Source organism: Drosophila miranda, assembly GCF_003369915.1.
Source record: "Drosophila miranda strain MSH22 chromosome Y unlocalized genomic scaffold, D.miranda_PacBio2.1 Contig_Y5_pilon, whole genome shotgun sequence".
NCBI classification, from domain to species: domain Eukaryota; kingdom Metazoa; phylum Arthropoda; class Insecta; order Diptera; family Drosophilidae; genus Drosophila; species Drosophila miranda.
The window spans coordinates 214,116-234,625 of NW_022881647.1; the positions used below are offsets into that span (position 1 = coordinate 214,116).

Here is a 20,510-nt window from a genome sequence, read left to right on the forward strand (position 1 = left end):
ATCTGATTTGAAACTACCACTGATAGGATATTCGATAGAAAGGCAGTTTTGTAATTTTAAAAGGCTTTATTCAAAATTCGTGTGCGTTATAAAAATTTGTTTCCTGTATACATGATACTTTCCAATGTGTAAATATCTCTTGTATATATATATATACTAAAGGTGTATACATATTCTATTGGTCTATTGGCACGGCAAAAGTGTTTTGAGTTGTAAATATCGTTGCATTGAAATCTATTCTAGGCACTTTTGAGTCTGTTGCAATCAGTTGAATATTCGTATTGGGGCTACATTATGCTTTCATACTTTGTGCAGTCACATTGAAATACTGTTAAGTGGTTCCGTTCGGAGTTTGTGTGACATTTTTCATGGAATCCGGCTGCGTACACAGGTGGGACTGCAAAAGGGCAAGTCCTGCTTGACACAGAATCGGCCACCGATCAGCGACTTCGAGCATTGGACACTAGCGCAGACAAAGCACTGGCCATGCCAGTGGATGTCGCCCCAGGCCACACCCTGGTCCGCCGGACCGATGGGCAGCTGACACTGCAGACACAGCGGCATGTTCGACTTCTCATCGGGAATGTACTGCTGACCGGCTAGCGGCTCGTCGCACTGGTAGCAGCAGAAGTGCTTTATGTGGTACGTGGCGCCCTCGGCGGCCGTGTACTCCTTGGTGAAGATCAGCTCGTCGCAGGCCTTGCAGCGTGGGATCTTCAGCTTGATGGCCAGGTCGCGACCACAGTACACCTGTCCCTGGTGGAAGAAGTAGACCAAGTCGGCCAGCAGCTCGCGGCAGGTGTGACACTTAAAGCAGCCGGGATGCCAGGCAATCTCCTTGCCGGCACGTTCCGCCTTGACGGCCACCTCTCCGCAGCCAATGGGCTGACTGCAATCGCCGCAGTTGATGGTGGGCACGGGCTCTAGGAAAGCATGAATAGTAGGATTAGATTGGAATGGGGGTGTGCCCTCTGAATAATCTCACCTCTCGCTGATGGCTCGGTGCCCTGCAGTCGCAGCTGCTGGAACTGCTCCGGCATGCCCCCACAGTTGGGATACATGTTCATGTCTTCGATGCCTGGAATGGTGGTTTTCCCTGGCCGGGGGTAAGATCATCGCTGCCATAGCCTGGGGTCGAGGGCTTCGAATGGAAGCCGGAATCGCTGCTCTGCGTAGGGCTTAGCGTATGAAATGTCTCGACTGGCATTGGCCATGTCAAATGGAGCATATTCCTGTCTACTCCGACTTGCTGCAGCTGCCCCGTGGTTGTGGGCGACAATCCACGCAGCTGACTTAGACTCTCCACGGCAGCTGGCGAGCTGGCAATGATTACGGGCGGAGGAGGACGTCCGGCTCGCGCCTCTAGCAGCGCCTGTTTCAGGGGCTCCGCTTGTATTATCTGGGCAAAGACTGGATCGCGCTCATAGTCGATGTTGGCCGGCAGACCGCAGTCGTAGACAATGTTCGAGGCGCCGCCGAACTTGACGCGTCGCATGGGCGTGTCCTGTCGCATTTGGGCACCGAATTTAGCCTGCACCGGATTCTTGAGCGGCAGCGGAGAGTTGAATGGAGTAGCTGGCGAGGATTTGAGAGGCGTTACCGTTGTCATGGGTGGGGGACAGATGGTGTTGATCTCGGCCCTAAATTGTGGGTTGTTCACGTACTCCTTGCGAAACTCGGCGATGGGGCCCAGCTTGGGATCCCTTGAGATGTTCAGGTTCTTCTCCTAAAAGGGAATTTCATTTGAAGAAGTTCATCAAAATCAAGTCCCAAGTGTATTCTTACCTGGAGCATGCCCAGCACTTTGTCATAGATGACGCCATGGGTCACGAGACTTGGCAGCGCTGGCTTGCTGATTTCCAGCAGCTTCTCCTTGGTGTGTGCGTGGAGGGCACCGTTTTCCTCAAACTGAGTTATAGAGTCGGTCAAGGGTTCCGAGAAGGCCACAAGCAGCTTGCGCATTCGCCTAGCTGGACAAGGCATCGGTCACCTTCGGATTGGACAGAAGCTCTGTCAGCGTGGCATCAGCTACGGGCGAAAGGCCCAGGTATTGCCAGGACTTGTTGGCCGCTTCCGATTGGATTGGGGGTGTCACATGCTCAACATAGCCATGGGTCAAGCGGTTGCCAACTCGCACAACAATTCCCTGGCCCACGCATTGCTCGCGCAGATTCTGCAGATACTGCTGCAGCTGGCGGGCTTCTGTTTCGGACAGACCATCGCAAAGAGCTGCATCCAGATCGTGCGGAGGGACCTGGAACTCCAATTGCTGCTTCCGCCGGTGGGCCGCATCGCTGCCAGCCACGGGTATCTGGGCAGGACCCAGTTTCTCCATGTAATCCGTCACCACATCGGGAGCCGCATTCGGGGAACCCACTCCAGTTGCACCGGCTGGCTGGGCAGGGCCTTGATTTTTATATCTAAATGGTATTTATTGTTACTCGCTTTGTTTGCGAGTAACGCTGGCTTCGCCCTTACCTGGCTAAGAATCTCGAACTGTGCCCACCCGGTGGCGTCATCATCCGTGCACATGTGTTGATTCTTGCGACACTTGCAGTTGCGGCAGACCTTTCGCCAGAAGTGGAGATCTAGGCCCGGACATTTGTCTTTGCACTCGGTGCAGGGTGCTCCGGCCCCCGACTCATGGCCTAGCTTCGAACGCTTCAAGAGTTCGCGACGGTTTTCCAACTTCGACAGCCATTCAGGTGCTGTTGGTGTTTCCACGCACGAGTTGGGGCTCTTAGAATCGGACATGTTTGGGCAATCAGTGTAAAGGATTGACTGGCAGGTGACTCATATCCTGGGAGTAGCTGGCACCCTTAAGATTTAGTTGAATTGGTTTTTGTTGTCTATAAATGTTGTCTATGTGACCGCGATTTCACTGAAAAACGAGGGGGAACGTTGTGAGTTGCTGCGGAGACCGCAACTCTACATTTATACCCGATACTTAGTCAGTATGGTTCTCCTCCGGCAGACGCCGCTAATATTAAACGACACGACAAAGAGTGCGTGCGAGAGAGACAGAAAATCAGTCTGAGCGTGACGTCGGGCGCTGCGTAGCCACTGCAAATTGATTTCTTGCTTTTGGCTATAAAAACAATCCGATCTGATCCAGATTCAGCAATCTGATAGATATGGTCATTATCTACGATTCTGCGTTTTTAGTTTTCTCGAATCTGCAATATTGTGGATGCAACAGATTTTCGTCCTTTGTGGGGGCGGAAGGGGGTGAGGCGAAATTCTGAGATATACGTTTTATAGTGAGATCTAACAGATGTGCGGATACCAAATTTGGTTACTCTAGCCTTAATAGTCTCTGAGATTTGTGGATGCCCCAGATTTTCGTCCTTTGCGGGGGCGGTTGGGGGTGTGGCGAAATTTGGATACGAAACGGTCAAGGTCCGATATCACAGGAGTGTGGATACCAAATTTGGTTGCTCTGGCTCTTATAGGTTCTGAGATCCTTGAACTCATATTTTGCAATTGGCAAAACCGACCATGAAACCTGTGTGTTAGAGAGAGACAGAGCGAGAAAGAATGAAATTGTTTTCTTGATTCTGGCTATAATAATTATACGATCTGGTTGAGATTTTAAACTCTAGAACATATAGTTATCCTCTACGATTCTGCGTTTTTGGTTTTATCGTATCTTTAAAAATGTGGATGCCACAGATTTTCGTTCTTTGTGGGGGCGGAAGTGGGCGGAGCGAAGTTTTGAAATATTTTTGTAGCAGTGACATAGCACAGAAGTCTGGATCCAAAACATCGTTGCTCTAGCTCTTATAGTCTTTGATCACTAGGCGCTGAAGGGGACGGACAGACGGACAGACGGACGGACGGACGGACGGACGGACGGACGGACAGACGGACAGACAGACAGACAGACAGGGCTCAATCGACTCGGCTATTGATGCTGATCAAGAATATATATACTTTATGGGGTCGGAAACGATTCCTTCTGGACGTTACACAATTTCATCAATCTATTAAAGTTAATTTTCAAAGGTATATAGAAATTCAATAAAAGCAAGTGTTTAAAATAAGCCAGTCAAGCAGAAAATTGAGTCATTAATGGTTACAATTATGTGGGCACGGCTGAGAGATCTTTTAGCTAGTAATATGCGACGGAATATCAAAAACGAGGAATTTGCATAATTGAACTTCAATTCGTCAGTATATTTACGGTATATGTTGACAATGAGACGGTATATTTTGGTATATTTCTGAGGGTCGGACGGTATATTTTAGCGATAAATCCGTGGTCACACTGCCGCCAATTCAATTGCAGTTTTTTCGCAACAAATTTTAAATTTAATTAATTAACTAGAACGCTAATAAACAGTGGTAATAAACGTCATTGAATAAGTCTAACGTAAATGTGTGTACTGCAGCGAATTATAGTCAAAACTGCGCTGCCATTCTCTTGGCCAAAGCAGCTTAAATTGTTTGATGCAAATTGCAGGAATACAAATACAGAAAAAAAATAGGTGAAAAACTGCGTCCTACTGAAAAGTGAAAGTGCAGCAGGGGAGATACTGCGGATTGGCAGTGCAATATCTAGACCAAACAAGGCGCTGAATACTGAAAAAGAAATAGCAACTTATTATGTACAGACTTATGTACAACAATTATTATTACAACAATATTATTATGTACAACAATTTGATTTGGCGTTGAAATTCTCACGGTGGTTGTTTTTGCCCCCAGAGCTTGCCTCTTGGTGTGTAAGTGATGAGAGTATACGTTACTGTGTGTGTGTGTGCTTGTGGCTCTGTGTGTTTGTGGGTTGCAAGTCAATATGAATGCGTTCATAAAAAGTGATTTCTGTGTGCTTTTTGCCCGAGGGTTGTTCGCCCGCCTCATCATGTGGTCCCCGCTTAATTGATTGTTTCAGATAGCCAAGCTTCCCTGCATTGTTTTCCACCGCTCGCTTGTTCGCAGCCAAATTTCACCAAAGCTTCGGACTCGGGCATCATGACCGAAAAGTACGACGGTAATGGCGACTTCTCCCCGTACAATGATAACGAAAACGAGTACAGTGGCAAGCCGCGCAAAAGTACTGGAGGCGGTGGGCCCGGTGCCCACAACGGTGACAGTTCCGCCCACGACCATCATGGAGGCGATGGCAATAGAAGTGTTCAGATAAACGAGAAGGCCAATGAGTACATACGCGACTGCATGGCCGAAAGGAATCGCATGGACCGAAAGTTTCCCATTGGCGAGAAGCTTTTTGATGGCGGTAAGTGCTCTTGAACTCCACCTCCCACTACCAGATTGATTGTCCAACTAACATTGTGCATTGCGTCCGTCCCTCACAGAGATTGAAAAAGTCCAGACAACCGGGCGCATACCGTCGCGGGAGCAGAAGTACGCGGACATCTACCGGGAGAAGCCCCTTCGCATATCACAGCGCGTCCTAGTGCCAATCAGAGAGCATCCAAAGTTCAATTTTGTTGGCAAACTTCTGGGACCCAAGGGCAACTCGCTGCGCCGCCTGCAGGAGGAGACGCTCTGCAAGATGACAGTGCTGGGCCGTAATTCTATGCGGGATCGCGTCAAGGAGGAGGAACTGCGCAACTCTAAGGATCCCAAATATGCGCACCTCAACAGTGACCTGCACGTGGAGATATCAACGATAGCCCCGCCAGCAGAGGCATATGCACGGATCGCCTATGCCATGGCCGAGCTGAGGAAGTATCTGATACCCGACAGCAACGACATCATACGCCAGGAGCAGCTGCGCGAGCTAATGGACAGCACCAGCCTCAATGACAATGACAACGCCAAGAGCGGCTACAAAAAGGCCCCCCACATGCCCAGTGGCAACAATCTGATGAGCGGAGGTTCCGGAGGTCCCACTAACACCCCTGGCGGTCCCAAAAACACACCGCACCATAATTACAGGTATTATTATATCATAAAAAATAGATGTTCACTTTTTAATCGTTTTGCACTCTATTTTAGGGGCTCACAGCAGTCGTCGTTCAGCAAAAATGTGCTCGCCCCCAAGCAAAAGGTGATGTCCATACTGGAAAAGGCCAGAACGGCCATGGATGAGACATATGGGTGGGTCACAGTGCCTTTCTACCACAGATTTAGCGGATCGGTATTTAACCTGTTGCATTTCTTACAGAAGAGGCTATGGCGATGGCATTGGCTATGATCCACATCAGTCGTACGACAGCTACTCATATGGCTCACACGGCCACGGGCCGCCCACTAGTATACTGGGCGGTGTGGGCAGCATCAATAGCGGGTGCGGGCGTGGTGGTGGTCACTACGATAACACAGATTATGAGCCGGAGTACGGTCGGCGGGACTACTATCAGCATTCACCAAGCTATACAGGTGAGCTGCCCTAAAAATTTCCACTGCGGAGAAACGCTTTAATGGGGCTTCCATTTATAGCAGGCGGGGGTGGCGGTGGCGGGGGAGGAGGCGGAGGCCATGGCTCTGGGGGCGGTGGCTCACAATCGAATGCAATTGGCAGCACTGGCCTCAGTTCCAACCACAATCGCAGCCATGCTAACAGGTGAAACTTACTGGGCTATAGCAGTGCCGGCGGAGGTCGAGTGAGCGGCGCAACAAGTGCCACCAATCCAGCATCAGCAAACCACAATTTGACGATGAAAGCCCCAACCCCAAGCAGCCATAACCACAGCAAGAACTTTACGCCAAGCCACGGAACTGAAGGCCAAAATGCGGAGAACAGCACTCCCAACTACTTTTACCACGCCAGTGGTAGCTCCAAGGTGAGCAAAAACTCTATGAGTAGACATGATGTCGACTAGAGATCTATGCTTTCAGCCAAATCAGCAGCAACTTCATCAGTTCCAACCAAAATTCCCACCGCAGCTATCAACCCACAACAACATGAATAACCACAACCCAAATAAAAACACCACTGTTTGCAACAAAATCATGAACATCAACAACAATCATCATCAACAATCAACAACAACAACAATAATAATACCAGCAACAACTTTCACCAGAGCAATAGCAACAACGATGTTTCGTTCTCAATATCCGCCTATATTCGTACACTCAACCAAATAGATTCCATGCCTGGCCAAAAGAGTGCCAATACCACCACAACCCATGCCAATGCCAATGCCTATACGAGAGCAATGCCAACCGTTGGCAACAGCAGCAAAACTCACACATTACACAGCAAAAATAACAACAGAAACACCGCTACAAGCGCTACAGTGCCAGATATGCTATTAGTAAGGTATTGAAAAGAAATTTTAAAGAACAGAACAACATCACCAAGCAACCATTCAAAAGAGAACGAACTCCTTCATCCTTGCACACAATAAACCGAGTCAATGCAAATAGATGCGTCAATGTGATGCGATTTTAGCTTTCTTAGATTATTTGTAATGTTTAATTCGTAATGATATATCCTGTTAGAATATGCCTAAAGCTATGATCATTGGTAAATCCAATAATCTATTTGCATTGATCGACAACAAGAACATCTCTCTAAATACAATTAATATTCTCTTACAGACCTGCTTATCCTTCTTCGCTACATATTGGTACATTTCCGTTCTTGCCAGTGCAGTTTTTCTGATTTCAACAATACAACAACTATATCAACAACAACATCAACATCAACAACTACATCACAAATACTTTGTACACTTAAATGCATAAGATGATATAGGGATGACGAGGGAGAAATATTTACAAAATGGAAACATACAAAACATATACATACATCTATATATACTATACATATATATATATACATAAATATATAAATATATATATTGTCCGATTTTTTATCTATATTTACAAGACATCTTCAAGATAATGGAAAGATTACTTAGAGCTACAATCGATACGGCAGTTGAATCAATAATTAGGTTCGCGGCCCAGCTCAAAGCTGGGATATTATAACAGACAAAGCAAATTCAACTGACGAAGCAAGACAAAGCTATGTATAGCGATAGCCCTGGGGCTGAGGGTCCGGTCGGGTGGGGTCGGGTCGGGTCGAGACAAAATCTATGAGATTAAATAACTAAATAAATATTAATATATACATATATACAATACATGAATATATGAAATAATTACAGAGGGCACATTTGAAATCATAATTTTATTTATATATGCATATATATTTGACAAAAACTAACGATAAAGATAAAGATACGGATAAAGGTCAAGATAAAGATAAAGAATATATATATAAACATACAAATTATAATATTTACATTATTAATTGAGATCGCCTAGACTTACGGTGAGGACACAAGCAAACAACAACAAGAAACAAACGATAAAATACCTAAACGAATTTATGTAATACACGACATTTCAACATAAATTAAATATATCGAATACTAAAACGAATACAAATAACTAACGGAACACATGAATACACGTAAAATATGCGAATAGTTAAGTTATTCAGAGATTGTGAATACCAGGTCCATATACGGACAATGCTGCAAATGATTACTTTATTAAAACCCAAGATACGACAACAATAACAGAGTAAAAAGAATACTTAAAGCCAAACGTAAATCATAATGTAACGAAACCATAATGAATACTCGATTAATTTATACACATATGCGAAATTAAAGTTAAACCGACAGCTAACTAATACGATATTATAACAATATTAAACTATGTATGTACTTAACCCGCGACACGGACAGGGCAAGCGGCGAGGAACCTATCCATTATGATAATTCTAACTTGAAGACAATGAAACGGTTAGCCCTTGCCCGCCGTCCCTTCAATTCAGATACCTGCGTACTGAATTTTCAATGTATGGAACTGTACCCTTACCCATTCATAAAAATTTATGATACTCGTTTCTATGGTCTCAATAGATGTCGCAGTAAAGAATCCCTTATCCAATCTGCAAATTTTCCAGGAAATCTTATGCTTACCTTTGATTCAAATTCATCTCCATCTGTAAAAAAGACTTTCTTTATCTTTTTCTATCATAATTTATATAAATATAGTGGTTTATTTGTTGTTTTTCGCTCATTTTTATATTGCTTCACAATAATTGACTAGAGTAAACAGCTTAGGATTATGCGGATCCCAGGGTGACACACCCCGCAGCTCGGGAGTGATCATCCCCTAGGTTCCCTCTCGTTTTATTTGCAGTGAGATCGCAGCAAAGTGACTAGAATGAGGTGCGGAGGCCCGGTTCTCTCGGTTAGGCGTGCAGAAGGCCATCGCTCTGGCCGACTAGCTTTCCGAGGAGCGTCTGGTACAGCGGCGACTCGGTGGGGATGCCCTCGCTCTGCAGGAAGAGGAGAGTCTCTCGGGCGCACATGGCGAAACCAAGGGCTTCGGCCTGGCTGCGCTGGCCAGGAGTGGGTGGTGCGAATTGGGCAGCCACCTCAGCGTCCAGGTTGTCATCGTCTAAGCTCTCTGCTTCCTGGTCATCCTCCTCCTCGTCAGCCACCGCCGCTTGGTAGCCATCGCGCTCGTCCAGGTCCTGCTCGAAGGCATCCAGCTCCGACTGCAGCTCCATGATCTTCTGCAGGGCCTCGAGCAGAATTCTGTTGGGGGAATCTTCCTCGGATCCCTCTGCTGGCTGCTCGGCAGGTGGGGTCAATGGTCGGTGGCGCTTCTCCGGTCCTCCTTGCTCTTCTGCCTCTTCCTGATGTTGTGGATGCTGCTGCTGTTGCTGTTGTAGGCGCTCCTCCGGCTGCTGCTCGTGCTCTCTTCTGCTGTGCTGATCCGCACGCTTGCGCTTCATGATCAGCTTGCCCGACATGGCTGGCGAAGGGTTAGATAGATACTCTGGCTTCGATCTGGGATGGGTTGGGAAGGGATTCGACTGTCCGCGGCACAACCTTCGTTTAGCTGGCGATCGCAACGACTGACAACTGCTCCGATCCGAATGCACCCCGACAACCAACTGGCAACTGGCGACTGGCAAGGGGCAACTCCAACCCCAAGTGCCACAGGAACCAGAGATAGCATAGCGGAGTGGCAGGGCGGCGCGGTGGCATTAGGGGATGTGACGACGACCCAAAGAAATTAAAAGCAAAGTCCAACAACAACAGCAGGAAAAAATTGTTGCAGCTGTTTGAATTGCTGCTGCCGCTGCCGCTGCGGCAGCTGAAGCGGGAAGGCAACAGGATACAGGCCAGGAGCAGCGGCTGGAGCAGGAGCAGCAGCAGCGGCAGGATATTGCAACAACCCCTGGCAAGCTACTCTATGGCTGCAGCCGCCACAGCAGACGCAGCAGCGCAGTGGCAACAGCCTGGCTCTCGCTTCCTCTACTTCTACCACCATTCCATTTGCAGCTGGCACGCTTCACATTCAGCTCTTCGATTTTCGTTGCCCCGAGGACTGCGCCGAATGTCGACGATTCGTGAGTTTGACCTGCCATTTCAATGATAAGTGCACACCTATACCTATGTGTGTGCACTGAGAGAAATAAGGGGTAGCAGCACCTAGGTTTTTCAGTTGCCATGGCAATTAAATATCAATCAAATCTTGTTTACTTTTGCCAACCAACGAAACTCTTGCTTTATTGTTGCTATATGAGCCACATATAAGTTAATTTTATCCTTATTCGAAGGACAAAATAAAAGATTATTTTGATTCTGTTCACTTTAGCGAAGTGCTTTTATTGAATATCAGAATGTGACTGCTTAAATCTAGAATTATAATTCTTAAAGAAACCTATCGATGAACGCGGCAGAGGAACTTCGGCAGAGGCCGAATTGTTGGGGTCTTCAGATGTTGGTCGATGTTGGGGGTGAAGAACAGCGGAGTCATCAAAAATGCATTGTCGACATTATCGCAGTCGCGACGTCGAAGACGGGGTGGGGGCGATGGTTTCTCGTGAAGTGCTGACTTGAAGTGGAGCGCATAAGCACTTCCAGAAATACAATGTTTCGGTTCTTGTTTTAGGCAGGAAATGGTTTTTACTTTTTGTGTAAATTGTGACAGAATTCTTGCGCATTGTTATTACAATTGGGTAATAAACTATTGGGCAAGAATTTTTATACTTTTTTCTATTTTAATTGGATATAAGAGTATTGAACTCTTAGGGTGTTAACTCTTCCCCTCTTATTTCATTTGTCCTCAAATGAATTTTTAGAAATATGGTATGTTATTAAATTCAAGATTTTGTTTTGTGTTTGTTGGTATCTTTGTATCGGTTTTGATTTTGATGTCTGGTATTTCTGGAGGAATGTTGAGTATCACTTTTTGTGGTTTTCGACACACATGTGATATTTTGATATTTTGTATGGCAAATGTAAATAGCGTAATAAGAGTCATACTTTTTATTGAGGAGTGAGTTTGAAGGAAGTTTAAGTGTTTCGTATTGTTGATGTGAACTTCATCGAGTGCTTTGAAAGAAAGTATTTTTATGCGTTTTCCTTGCAATGGGCCTACTTGTACCATTGGATTTTGTGGTTTGGTTATAGTTTTGTGAATGTTTGTAAATTTCTTTTCGTTAATGTTTATTGTATCATTCCAGTACTTTAGTAAGTACGTGCCCCTTAGTTTTTCATAGCCGTTTTGCCATATTATTGTTCCGTTGAAGTTATTTAGGAGGAGTGAGTCGGAATCTATTTCTTCTATAGGTTCGATGTGTTCTGCATTGCTGTAGTTACACGAGGAATCTTTCCCTATCAATAATCTACTAATACAGTTATCGTGGTTTAAGTTGATTACATTATTTGTTTTGCAAATTTTTACGTTATTGTAGTCTTTACATGGTTTATTAATTCCGTAAGTGTTCAATTCATTAATAAATATTTCTTGGAAAGGTAAATTAACAATGAGGTTTTTTCGGACGACCGGTCGAATAATGATATCTTTATAGGTTTCTTTTTCTAACTTAGGGATCTTAATAATATAGAGTAATGTGTTTTTATTATATAAAATTGAGACGTCTGCAAACTCAAGCATTTCTTCTATTGAATTGAGTGGGGTTAGTATTTCCTTAAAGTTTTCTTTAATTGTCTCTATTTCGTTTTCGTTAAGAAGGAATGTGTTGACTATATTTATTTTTGCCATTGAATTGCATATTTTACATTGATTAGTTCTTCTTTTATAAGTCGGGTTTGAATTTGTAGACTAATGGCTATTTCGTTGCTGAATGAATTGTCTTTTTTTATTGTATTCAAGAGTCTATTGTTTATTTCTGTGAGTTTGTTTATTCGTTTCTCAAATTGTGTATTTATTACTATTTGCTTATTATAATTTGAAATTATATCATTAAGATTATTTTGGATCATATTTAGGTCATCATGATCGGGACTTCCGGCTATATATTTCCATGCCGTGCCGATCATATCTATAGATCTACTGTGTCGAGTGGGTGTAAGTGTATTTAATATAAGGTAAGTTTGGTTTATTTCATGGTCCAAGGTATTATAAAAATCATTATTTTTATACCCGATACTCAACATGAGTATTGGGGTATATTAGATTTGTGGTAAAAGTGGATGTGTGTAACGTCCAGAAGGAATCGTTTCCGACCCCATAAAGTATATATATTCTTGATCAGCATCAATAGCCGAGTCGATTGAGCCCTGTCTGTCTGTCCGTCTGTGCGTCCGTCCGTCCGTCCGTCCGTCCCCTTCAGCGCCTAGTGCTCAAAGACTATAAGAGCTAGAGCAACGATGTTTTGGATCCAGACTTCTGTGATATGTCACTGCTACAAAAATATTTCAAAACTTCGCCCCGCCCACTTCCGCCCCCACAAAGGACGAAAATCTGTGGCATCCGCATTTTTAAAGATACGATAAAACCAAAAACGCAGAATCGGTGAGGATGACCATATCTTCTACAGTGCAAAATCTGAACCAGATCGAATAATGATTATAGCCAGAATCAAGAAAACAATTTCATTCTTTCTCGCTCTGTCTCTCTCTAACACACAGGTTTCATGGTCGGTTTTGTCAATTGCAAAATATGAGTTCAAGGATCTCAGAACCTATAAGAGTCAGAGCAACCAAATTTGATATCCACACTCCTGTGATATCGGACCTTGACCGTTTCGTGTCCAAATTTCGCCACACCCCCTTCCGCCCCCGCAAAGGACGAAAATCTGGGGCATCCACAAATCTCAGAGACTATTAAGGCTAGAGTAACCAAATTTGGTATCCGCACTTCTGTTAGATCTCACTATAAAACGTATATCTCAGAATTTCGCCCCACCCCCTTCCTCCCCCACAAAGGACGAAAATCTGTTGCATCCACAATATTGCACATTCGAGAAAACTAAAAACGCAGAATCATAGATAACCACCATATCTATCAGATTGCTGAATCTGGATCAGATCAGATAATTTTTATAGCCAAAAGGAACAAATCAATTTGCACTGGCTACGCAGCCCCCGACGTCACGCTCAGACTGATTTTCTGTCTCTGTCGCACGCACTCTTAGTCGTGTCGTTTAATATTAGCGGCGTCTGCCGGAGGAGAGCCGTACTGACTTAGTATCGGGTATAAATTTAGAGTTGCGGTCTCCGCAGCAACTCACAACGTTCCCCCTCGTTTAGTTCTTTTTCTATGTACCAAGGAGTTTGGTCTAGAGTTTGTTTTATTAGTGTTAAATCTATGACATGAATTAGTTTTGTATGTTCTGAGGTTAGTTTGCCTGTTTTAGTATGAATGGTTAAAACATGGCTATCGGTATAGTTGGTTATTTCGATAGATCCAGCTACTAATTGTAGGAGGAGTAATGATGTTATCAATCTGGAAGAGAATGAAGAATATCGTAAAAAAATTGTATTTTCGGGTATTTTCCGATTCGTGGTGCTATAATCGGATGGAACCCGCAATCGGATAAATCTTTTAGTTTTGGGTGAAGTTATTTCATATAATATAACCTTTAGTCATTGTAATACGGACGGGGGCGGGGGCAGGGGCATTTTGTGTAATTGTCCGCTGATGTTGTTGCTGGTTTGATTGTTGGTGATGATGGGGATGGTTTTGAATTTGGGGGATATGGGATTTGCTTGCCTGTTGGTTGGTACTTTCCCGGAGTCGTCGTTTGGCCGATGCATGATTGGCATCCAAATTGTCGTCGTCATCGTCGTCATCAAACTCAACAACCATGACATCACTGTCATCATCATCGTCATCATCATCAACCTCAGCGCGGACGCGCTTCAGTGGCGAACGGGCCGCTGCAGCAGAGGTGGATGGGACAGTTATTAACTTTTTATGTTACTTTTGTGAACAATTTTTCCTGACACAGTTTTAATTGTAGTGTTATTGTCTTCTTTTACTGTTTCTTTTTTAAATCTTGGAGACAATTTTGATCCTAACCGTGTGTTTATTTTTACGAATATTTCTTGACCTGGTGAGTATAGTATTATCGGTTTTTTTTTTCTTGTTGTGATTTTTCAAATCCGAGTCCTGTTTGTTTTTAAGTTTGTCAATATTATTTTGTCGGCTTATTTCGTATTGGTCAGGATTTGTTGTTACGTTTCTACCAAAGAATACTTCTAACGGTTTTCTGTTGGTTTCTGAGTGTATCGAGAAATTGTACTCGTAAATGGCCTGATTCAGTAATTCTTGAAATGTGCTATAGATTCCTTTACTTTTTAAACACCGCATTATTTCTGAGAGGGTTGAATGGAATCTTTCTACCTGTCCATTTACTGAGCTTTTGTAGGGTGGAGCTGTAAATATCTGAATTCCCAATTGGTCTTTCATCATAAACGTTATGGAAGCTGAATTTAAGGATTTTTCATTGTCAATTACTACATTTTTTGGTACGCCGAAATAAAACAGAATATCATGCAGGGATGGTTTTATATCTTCGATGGATTTGGATTTGATGATTCTTCCTTGGGCTAATTTGGAAAATTTGTCTATTGCTGTCAAAACTAAATTTCTTTCTGTGGAATAAATATCAATGTGAATAGTGTGACCTGGGTATTGTGGTATTGGTGTTTCCACGGTTTCGGGATTAGTGGGGTGTCTGTCGTATTTTACTGCCTTACAAATCTGACACTGCTTTACTATAGTGGAAATTTTCTGTTTCATTTTTGGAAAATAGAATTTTTCGATGAGTTGTTTTTGATTTTCTACGGCATTCCTGTGGGCCCTGTTGTGAACTTTTAAGATCTCTTCTTCTTGTTGGCTTTCGTTACTTAGATCTTCTACTCTACTTTGTGTGAATCTAACTTTGTATTGGAAGAAATTTGATGGCTATATTTTTTGTATTTGTCCCACAATATGTTCGGTTGTTTGAATTCCATTAATAACGGAGGGGTTAAGGTATTTTTTTAATATTTGTAATAAATCAGCTTCGGTGAATGTGTTTTGTGTAATTTCATGTCGATGAAATGTTGGAAATGGTATACTAAATTTGTAATTATTTTCGTTTCCTGGAATAATAAAGATTTGGTTTTTAAAAGCATTTATTGGTATTTCCATACTATGAATTAACCTTTCGGAGGAACTTTGGCTACTATGTTGTGTCGTGATGGAGTTTATGTCCTTGATTCTGGACAAAGAGTCAGCTACTACATTGGCTTTTCCTGGTTTGTAGATTAGCTGATAGTCGTACTCTTCCAAAAATGTTCTCCATCGTTTTATTCTCGCGTTTCCATTCCAATCGCTCATGGAATGGGTTAAGGGTTGATGGTCGGTGTAAATTTTTACCTTTGCTCCCCATAGAGATAATTTCTCAAAGACTTCAATGACCATATTATTGCTAGCATTTCTTTTTCGTTTGCTGCATAATTTTCTTCGGCTTTCGAAAGGGTTCGGGAAATGAAGGATATTGGTTTGTCATTTTGAGCAAGAACTGCTCCTAATGCGAAATTTGAGGCATCTGTTGTGAGTTGAAACTCTTTATTGAAATCTGGGTATTGTAAAATGACTTCTGTCGAAATGAGGGTGTTCTTGAGTTTTTTGAAAGCTTCCATTGCCTCTGGGTCAAGGTGAATGATTTTTTTGCTCGAATTGTTTTTAGATACGCGGCCATCTTCCCCTCTTAATAATGAGGTAAGTGGTTTGGCTAGCATTGCATAGTCCTTTATGAATCTTCTATAGTAACCGGACAATCCTAGGAAGGATCTGAGATCCTTTAATGTTTTCGGACAAGGATACTTGGAAATGGCTTCCACCTTTGCAGGATTGGTTTCTATGCCTCTATCGGAAATAATAAATCCTAAAAACTCTACTTTATTTTTAAAGAACTCGCATTTGTCGAGCTGGCATTTAATATTGGCTTGTTCAAGGGTATCGAATATGGTCGCGAGATTGTTAGCATGTGTTTTTTCATCTTTCCCAAAAATAATTATGTCGTCAATATAAATATAGCAGATTTCACCAATAAGTGGTCGTAGGATATCGTCAAGGGTGCGTTGGAATATTGCCGGTGCATTTTTTAGTCCAAAGGGGAGACGTGTGAATTCGTATTTACCGTTGTTGATGGAGAATGCAGTTTTTTCGATATCTGATTTTTATACCCGATACTCAAAATGAGTATTGGGGTATATTAGATTTGTGGTAAAAGTGGATGTGTGTAACGTCCAAAAGGAATCGTTTCCGACCCCATAAAGTATATATATTCTTGATCAGCATCAATAGCCGAGTCGATTGAGCCATGTCTGTCTGTCCGTCTGTCCGTCCGTCCGTCCGTCCGTCCCCTTCAGCGCCTAGTGCTCAAAGACTATAAGAGCGAGAGCAACGATGTTTTGGATCCAGACTTCTGTGATATGTCACTGCTACAAGAATATTTCAAAACTTTGCCCCGCCCACTTCCGCCCCACAAAGAGCGAAAATCTGTGGCATCCACAATTTCGACGATACGAGAAAACTAAAAACGCAGAATCGTAGAAGATGACTATATCTTCTAGAGTGCAAAATCTGAACCAGATCGTATAATTATTATAGCCAGCATCAAGAAAACAATTTAATTTTTTCTCGCCCTGTCTCTCTCTAACACACACGTAGCATAGCCGGCTTTGCTTAGAGTAAAACATTCGCGCCTAGATCTCAGAGACTACAAAAGCTAGAGCAACCAAATTTCGTATCCACACTCCTAATATATCGGACCGAGACGAGTTTGTTTCAAAATTTCGCCACACCCCCTTCCGCCCCGCAAAGGATGAAAATCTGGGGATACTCACAGATCTCAGAGACTATTAAGGCTAGAGTAACCAAATTTGGTATCCGCACTCCTGTTAGATCTCACTATAAAACGTATATCTCAAAATTTCGCCCCACCTCTTTCCGCCCCACAAAGGACGAAAATCTGTTGCATCCACAATATTAAGGATACGAGAAAACGCAGAATCATAGATAATGATCATATATATCAGATTGCTGAATCTGGATCAGATCAGATCATTTTTATAGCCAAAAGGAACAAATCAATTTGCACTGGCTACGCAGCACCCGACGTCACGCTCAGACTGATTTTCTGTCTCTCTCGCACGCACTCCTTGTCGTGTCGTTTAATATTAGCGGCGTCTGCCGGAGGAGAGCCATACTGACTTAGTATCGGGTATAACTGTAGAGTTGCGGTGTCCGCAGCAACTCACAACGTTCCCCCTCGTTTCTTTTGAGAGGCATCCATTTTTTTCGGAACCAGCCATACGGGGGAATTGTACGGGGACCTAGATGGTCTAATTATCCCGTCATCTAGTAGTTCTTTTATTTGTTTCTCTACTTCTGTTTTGGATCCCACTGGTAGGGGGTAACATCGTGAATAAACTGGAGTATAAGAGGTGGTGCGGATATCTGCTTTAATGTTTGTGATGTAAGTAAGTTTTCTGTTTGGATCTGCGAACAAATTAGAGTGTGTTTTAAAGAGGTTTTCAAGGGTTACTTTTTATACCCGATACTCAAAATGAGTATTGGGGTATATTAGATTTGTGGTAAAAGTGATTGTGTGTAACGTCCAGAAGGAATCGTTTCCGACCCCATAAAGTATATATATTCTTGATCCGCATCAATAGCCGAGTCGATTGGGCCCTGTCTGTCTGTCTGTCTGTCCGTCTGTTCGTCTGTCCGTCCGTCCGTCTGTCCGTCCCCTTCAGCGCCTAGTGCTCAAAGACTATAAGAGCTAGAGCAACGATGTTTTGGATCCAGACTTCTGTGATATGTCACTGCTACAAAAATATTTCAAAACTTCGCCCCGCCCACTTCCGCCCCCACAAAGGACGAAAATCTGTGGCATCCACAATTTTAAAGATATGAGAAAACCAAAAACGTAGAATTGTAGAGAATGACCATATCTTTAAGACTGCGGAATCTGAATTGGATCGTATTATTATTATAGCCAGCATCAAGAAAACAATTTCATTTTTTCTCGCCCTGTCTCTCTCTAACACACACGTAGCATAGGCGGCTTTGCTTAGAGTAAAACATTAGCGCCTAGATCTCAGAGACTACAAAAGCTAGAGCAACCAAATTTGGTATCCACACTCCTAATATATCGGACCGAGACGAGTTTGTTTCCAAATTTCGCCACACCCCCTTCCGCCCCCGCAAAGGACGAAAATCTGGGGCATCCACAAATCTCAGAGACTATTAAGGCTAGAGTAACCAAATTTGGTATCCGCATTTCTGTTAGATCTCACTATAAAACGTATATCTCAGAATTTCGCCCCACCCCTTCCGCCCCCACAAAGGACGAAAATCTGTTGCATCCACAATATTGCACATTCGAGAAAACTGAAAACGCAGAATCATAGATAACGACCATATCTATAGGATTGCTGAATCTGGATCAGATCAGATCATTTTTATAGCCAAAAGGAACAAATCAATTTGCAGTGGCTACGCAGCGCCCGACGTCACGCTCAGACTGATTTTTTGTCTCTGTCGCACGCACTCTTTGTCGTGTCGTTTAATATTAGCGGCGTCTGCCGGAGGAGAGCCATACTGACTTAGTATCGGGTATAACCGTAGAGTTGCGGTGTCCGCAGCAACTCACAACGTTCCCCCTCGTTTATTCTAAAAAATGTAAGTCACTTAGTTGTTCGAGATTCGAGTCGTTATTGTCTGTATCTGGTTCTTGAGCATACTCCTCAAGGGTTTGCTCAAAGTCATTTTCGTTTTCATACTCATCTTTCAGTTGTTCGTATTCAGCCAAAGTTGCGTAATTTATTGCATCAGGCGAAGAGTTCGTTTTACTTTCGTCGGTTTCGCCAGTTTGGATATTGAATTGTCTTTGTCTTTTTTCTATTACATTTTGAGTTGTTGGGGGTCGTTTTCCTGCTTGAAAATGCGGACGATTCATATAGTTGACATTTCTAGTATGGAGACTTGGATCTATCTCCATTGGTTCTGGTTTTGGCATTGGCTTTGGTGCGATCGGACGATTCGGAATGTTATTCTGAGGGAATTGTTGACGGGGATAACTCTGTGTAACTTGAGGTGTTTGGTAATTATAGTTTTGTCTGGGAGGAACTGAAGGTTTATATTGATTATACTGGTGGTACTGAAGAGGTTGCCTAAAGTTATTATAGTTGATATTTGATCGGGGTGCTGGAATTGGTTTTTGGTTTGATCCCCTAAATCCAATAGTGGGTGCTTTGGCGTTAGCATAATTGGAACGATAGTTCTGGTTTTCTAATTTTAAACAAAGGTGTAGAGCTGATGGGAGGTCTGCTGGTTTTTTCATACCCAGGAGTCGAGGAAGATCTCCTCGTAGTCCTCTGACAAAAGTATCTAAAGCTTTATCGCGGTATAGTTTGGTCATTAATTGTTCTGCTTCCCTTCCTAATTCCATGCAACCTATTTTATTTAAAATCAGTGACATTTGGTGATAAACGACTTGATGATAATCTTCCACTGACTGTTGATTTCCCTGCACTAGCATGGTCATCTGGTACTCTAATGTACTCAGGTCTCTCTTGTCACCGTAGTGTAGGGTTAAACATTTGGAAATAGCATTCCAATTAAGAGGAATGTTGTATGATTCTAATGCCGTATCGGCATTTCCGACAATCTTGTTTCGAATGACTTGAAGGATCCCAACGTACTTTCGGGTTCCTACTATGTCTGCAAAGTCCCCTAGAATCCTATCTACTCCCTTCTTCCAGGAACTAAATTCGTTTAAGCTTCCCGAAAATTCCCGAATACTTTTCACTAAGTCTGAAATTTTGTCGTAGTCACTCGCATGGTGAGGAAGTGCAGGGTTTACTTCTTGATCAACTGCGTTGAGGAAGTCGGTGTTAGGGTTAGGTGAGGCTCGTTCGAATAAAGTGTTCACTAAATTGGTTACCAAGGATGTAATTTCTTGCCTACTCATATTTGTACCAGCATTGGGGTCTTGAACCAGAACGGCAGGTCTGATTAGGTTATTAGGATTTGCCATTATGTGCAAGTATTAAGTATTTGTAAGATATGAATATGGTTTTTGAAATATGTGAATAGGTATTTTGTTTGTTTTAGCTTTCGTAGGTTTGGGCTTTTATTTTCTTTTTCCTTTTGGGGTTTTTGTTTCCCGTTTTATAATTTTTTGTATCGCGCGGAAGATTTATTTTTTTTTTAATTGTTTCACTTTTGTGAATTTTTTCCTTCACTTTATT

At 43.1% G+C, this 20,510-nt stretch overlaps 2 protein-coding genes and 1 pseudogene across 2 annotated transcripts; 1 reads left to right on the forward strand and 2 right to left on the reverse strand.

Moving 5' to 3' along the window:
- Positions 1 to 306: 306 nt before the first annotated feature.
- On the reverse strand, positions 307 to 2,878 carry LOC117194966 (annotated as a pseudogene).
- Positions 2,879 to 4,238: 1,360 nt separating this feature from the next.
- Positions 4,239 to 8,627, forward strand: LOC108160365 (probable serine/threonine-protein kinase DDB_G0272282). Its single transcript, XM_033399733.1, is given in 9 exon segments — positions 4,239 to 4,344; positions 4,895 to 5,239; positions 5,319 to 5,904; positions 5,965 to 6,066; positions 6,134 to 6,348; positions 6,409 to 6,752; positions 6,808 to 6,892; positions 6,937 to 7,234; positions 7,516 to 8,627. Coding segments are annotated over 8 exon segments (1,959 nt in total). The 5' UTR covers positions 4,239 to 4,344; positions 4,895 to 4,974; the 3' UTR covers positions 7,580 to 8,627.
- Positions 8,628 to 8,958: 331 nt separating this feature from the next.
- On the reverse strand, positions 8,959 to 10,083 carry LOC108160269 (putative uncharacterized protein DDB_G0287113). Its single transcript, XM_017294143.2, has one exon. It carries the CDS (start codon positions 9,752 to 9,754, stop codon positions 9,188 to 9,190), a length of 567 nt encoding a protein of 188 aa, XP_017149632.2. The 5' UTR covers positions 9,755 to 10,083; the 3' UTR covers positions 8,959 to 9,187.
- Between the last annotated feature and the right edge of the window lie 10,427 nt (positions 10,084 to 20,510).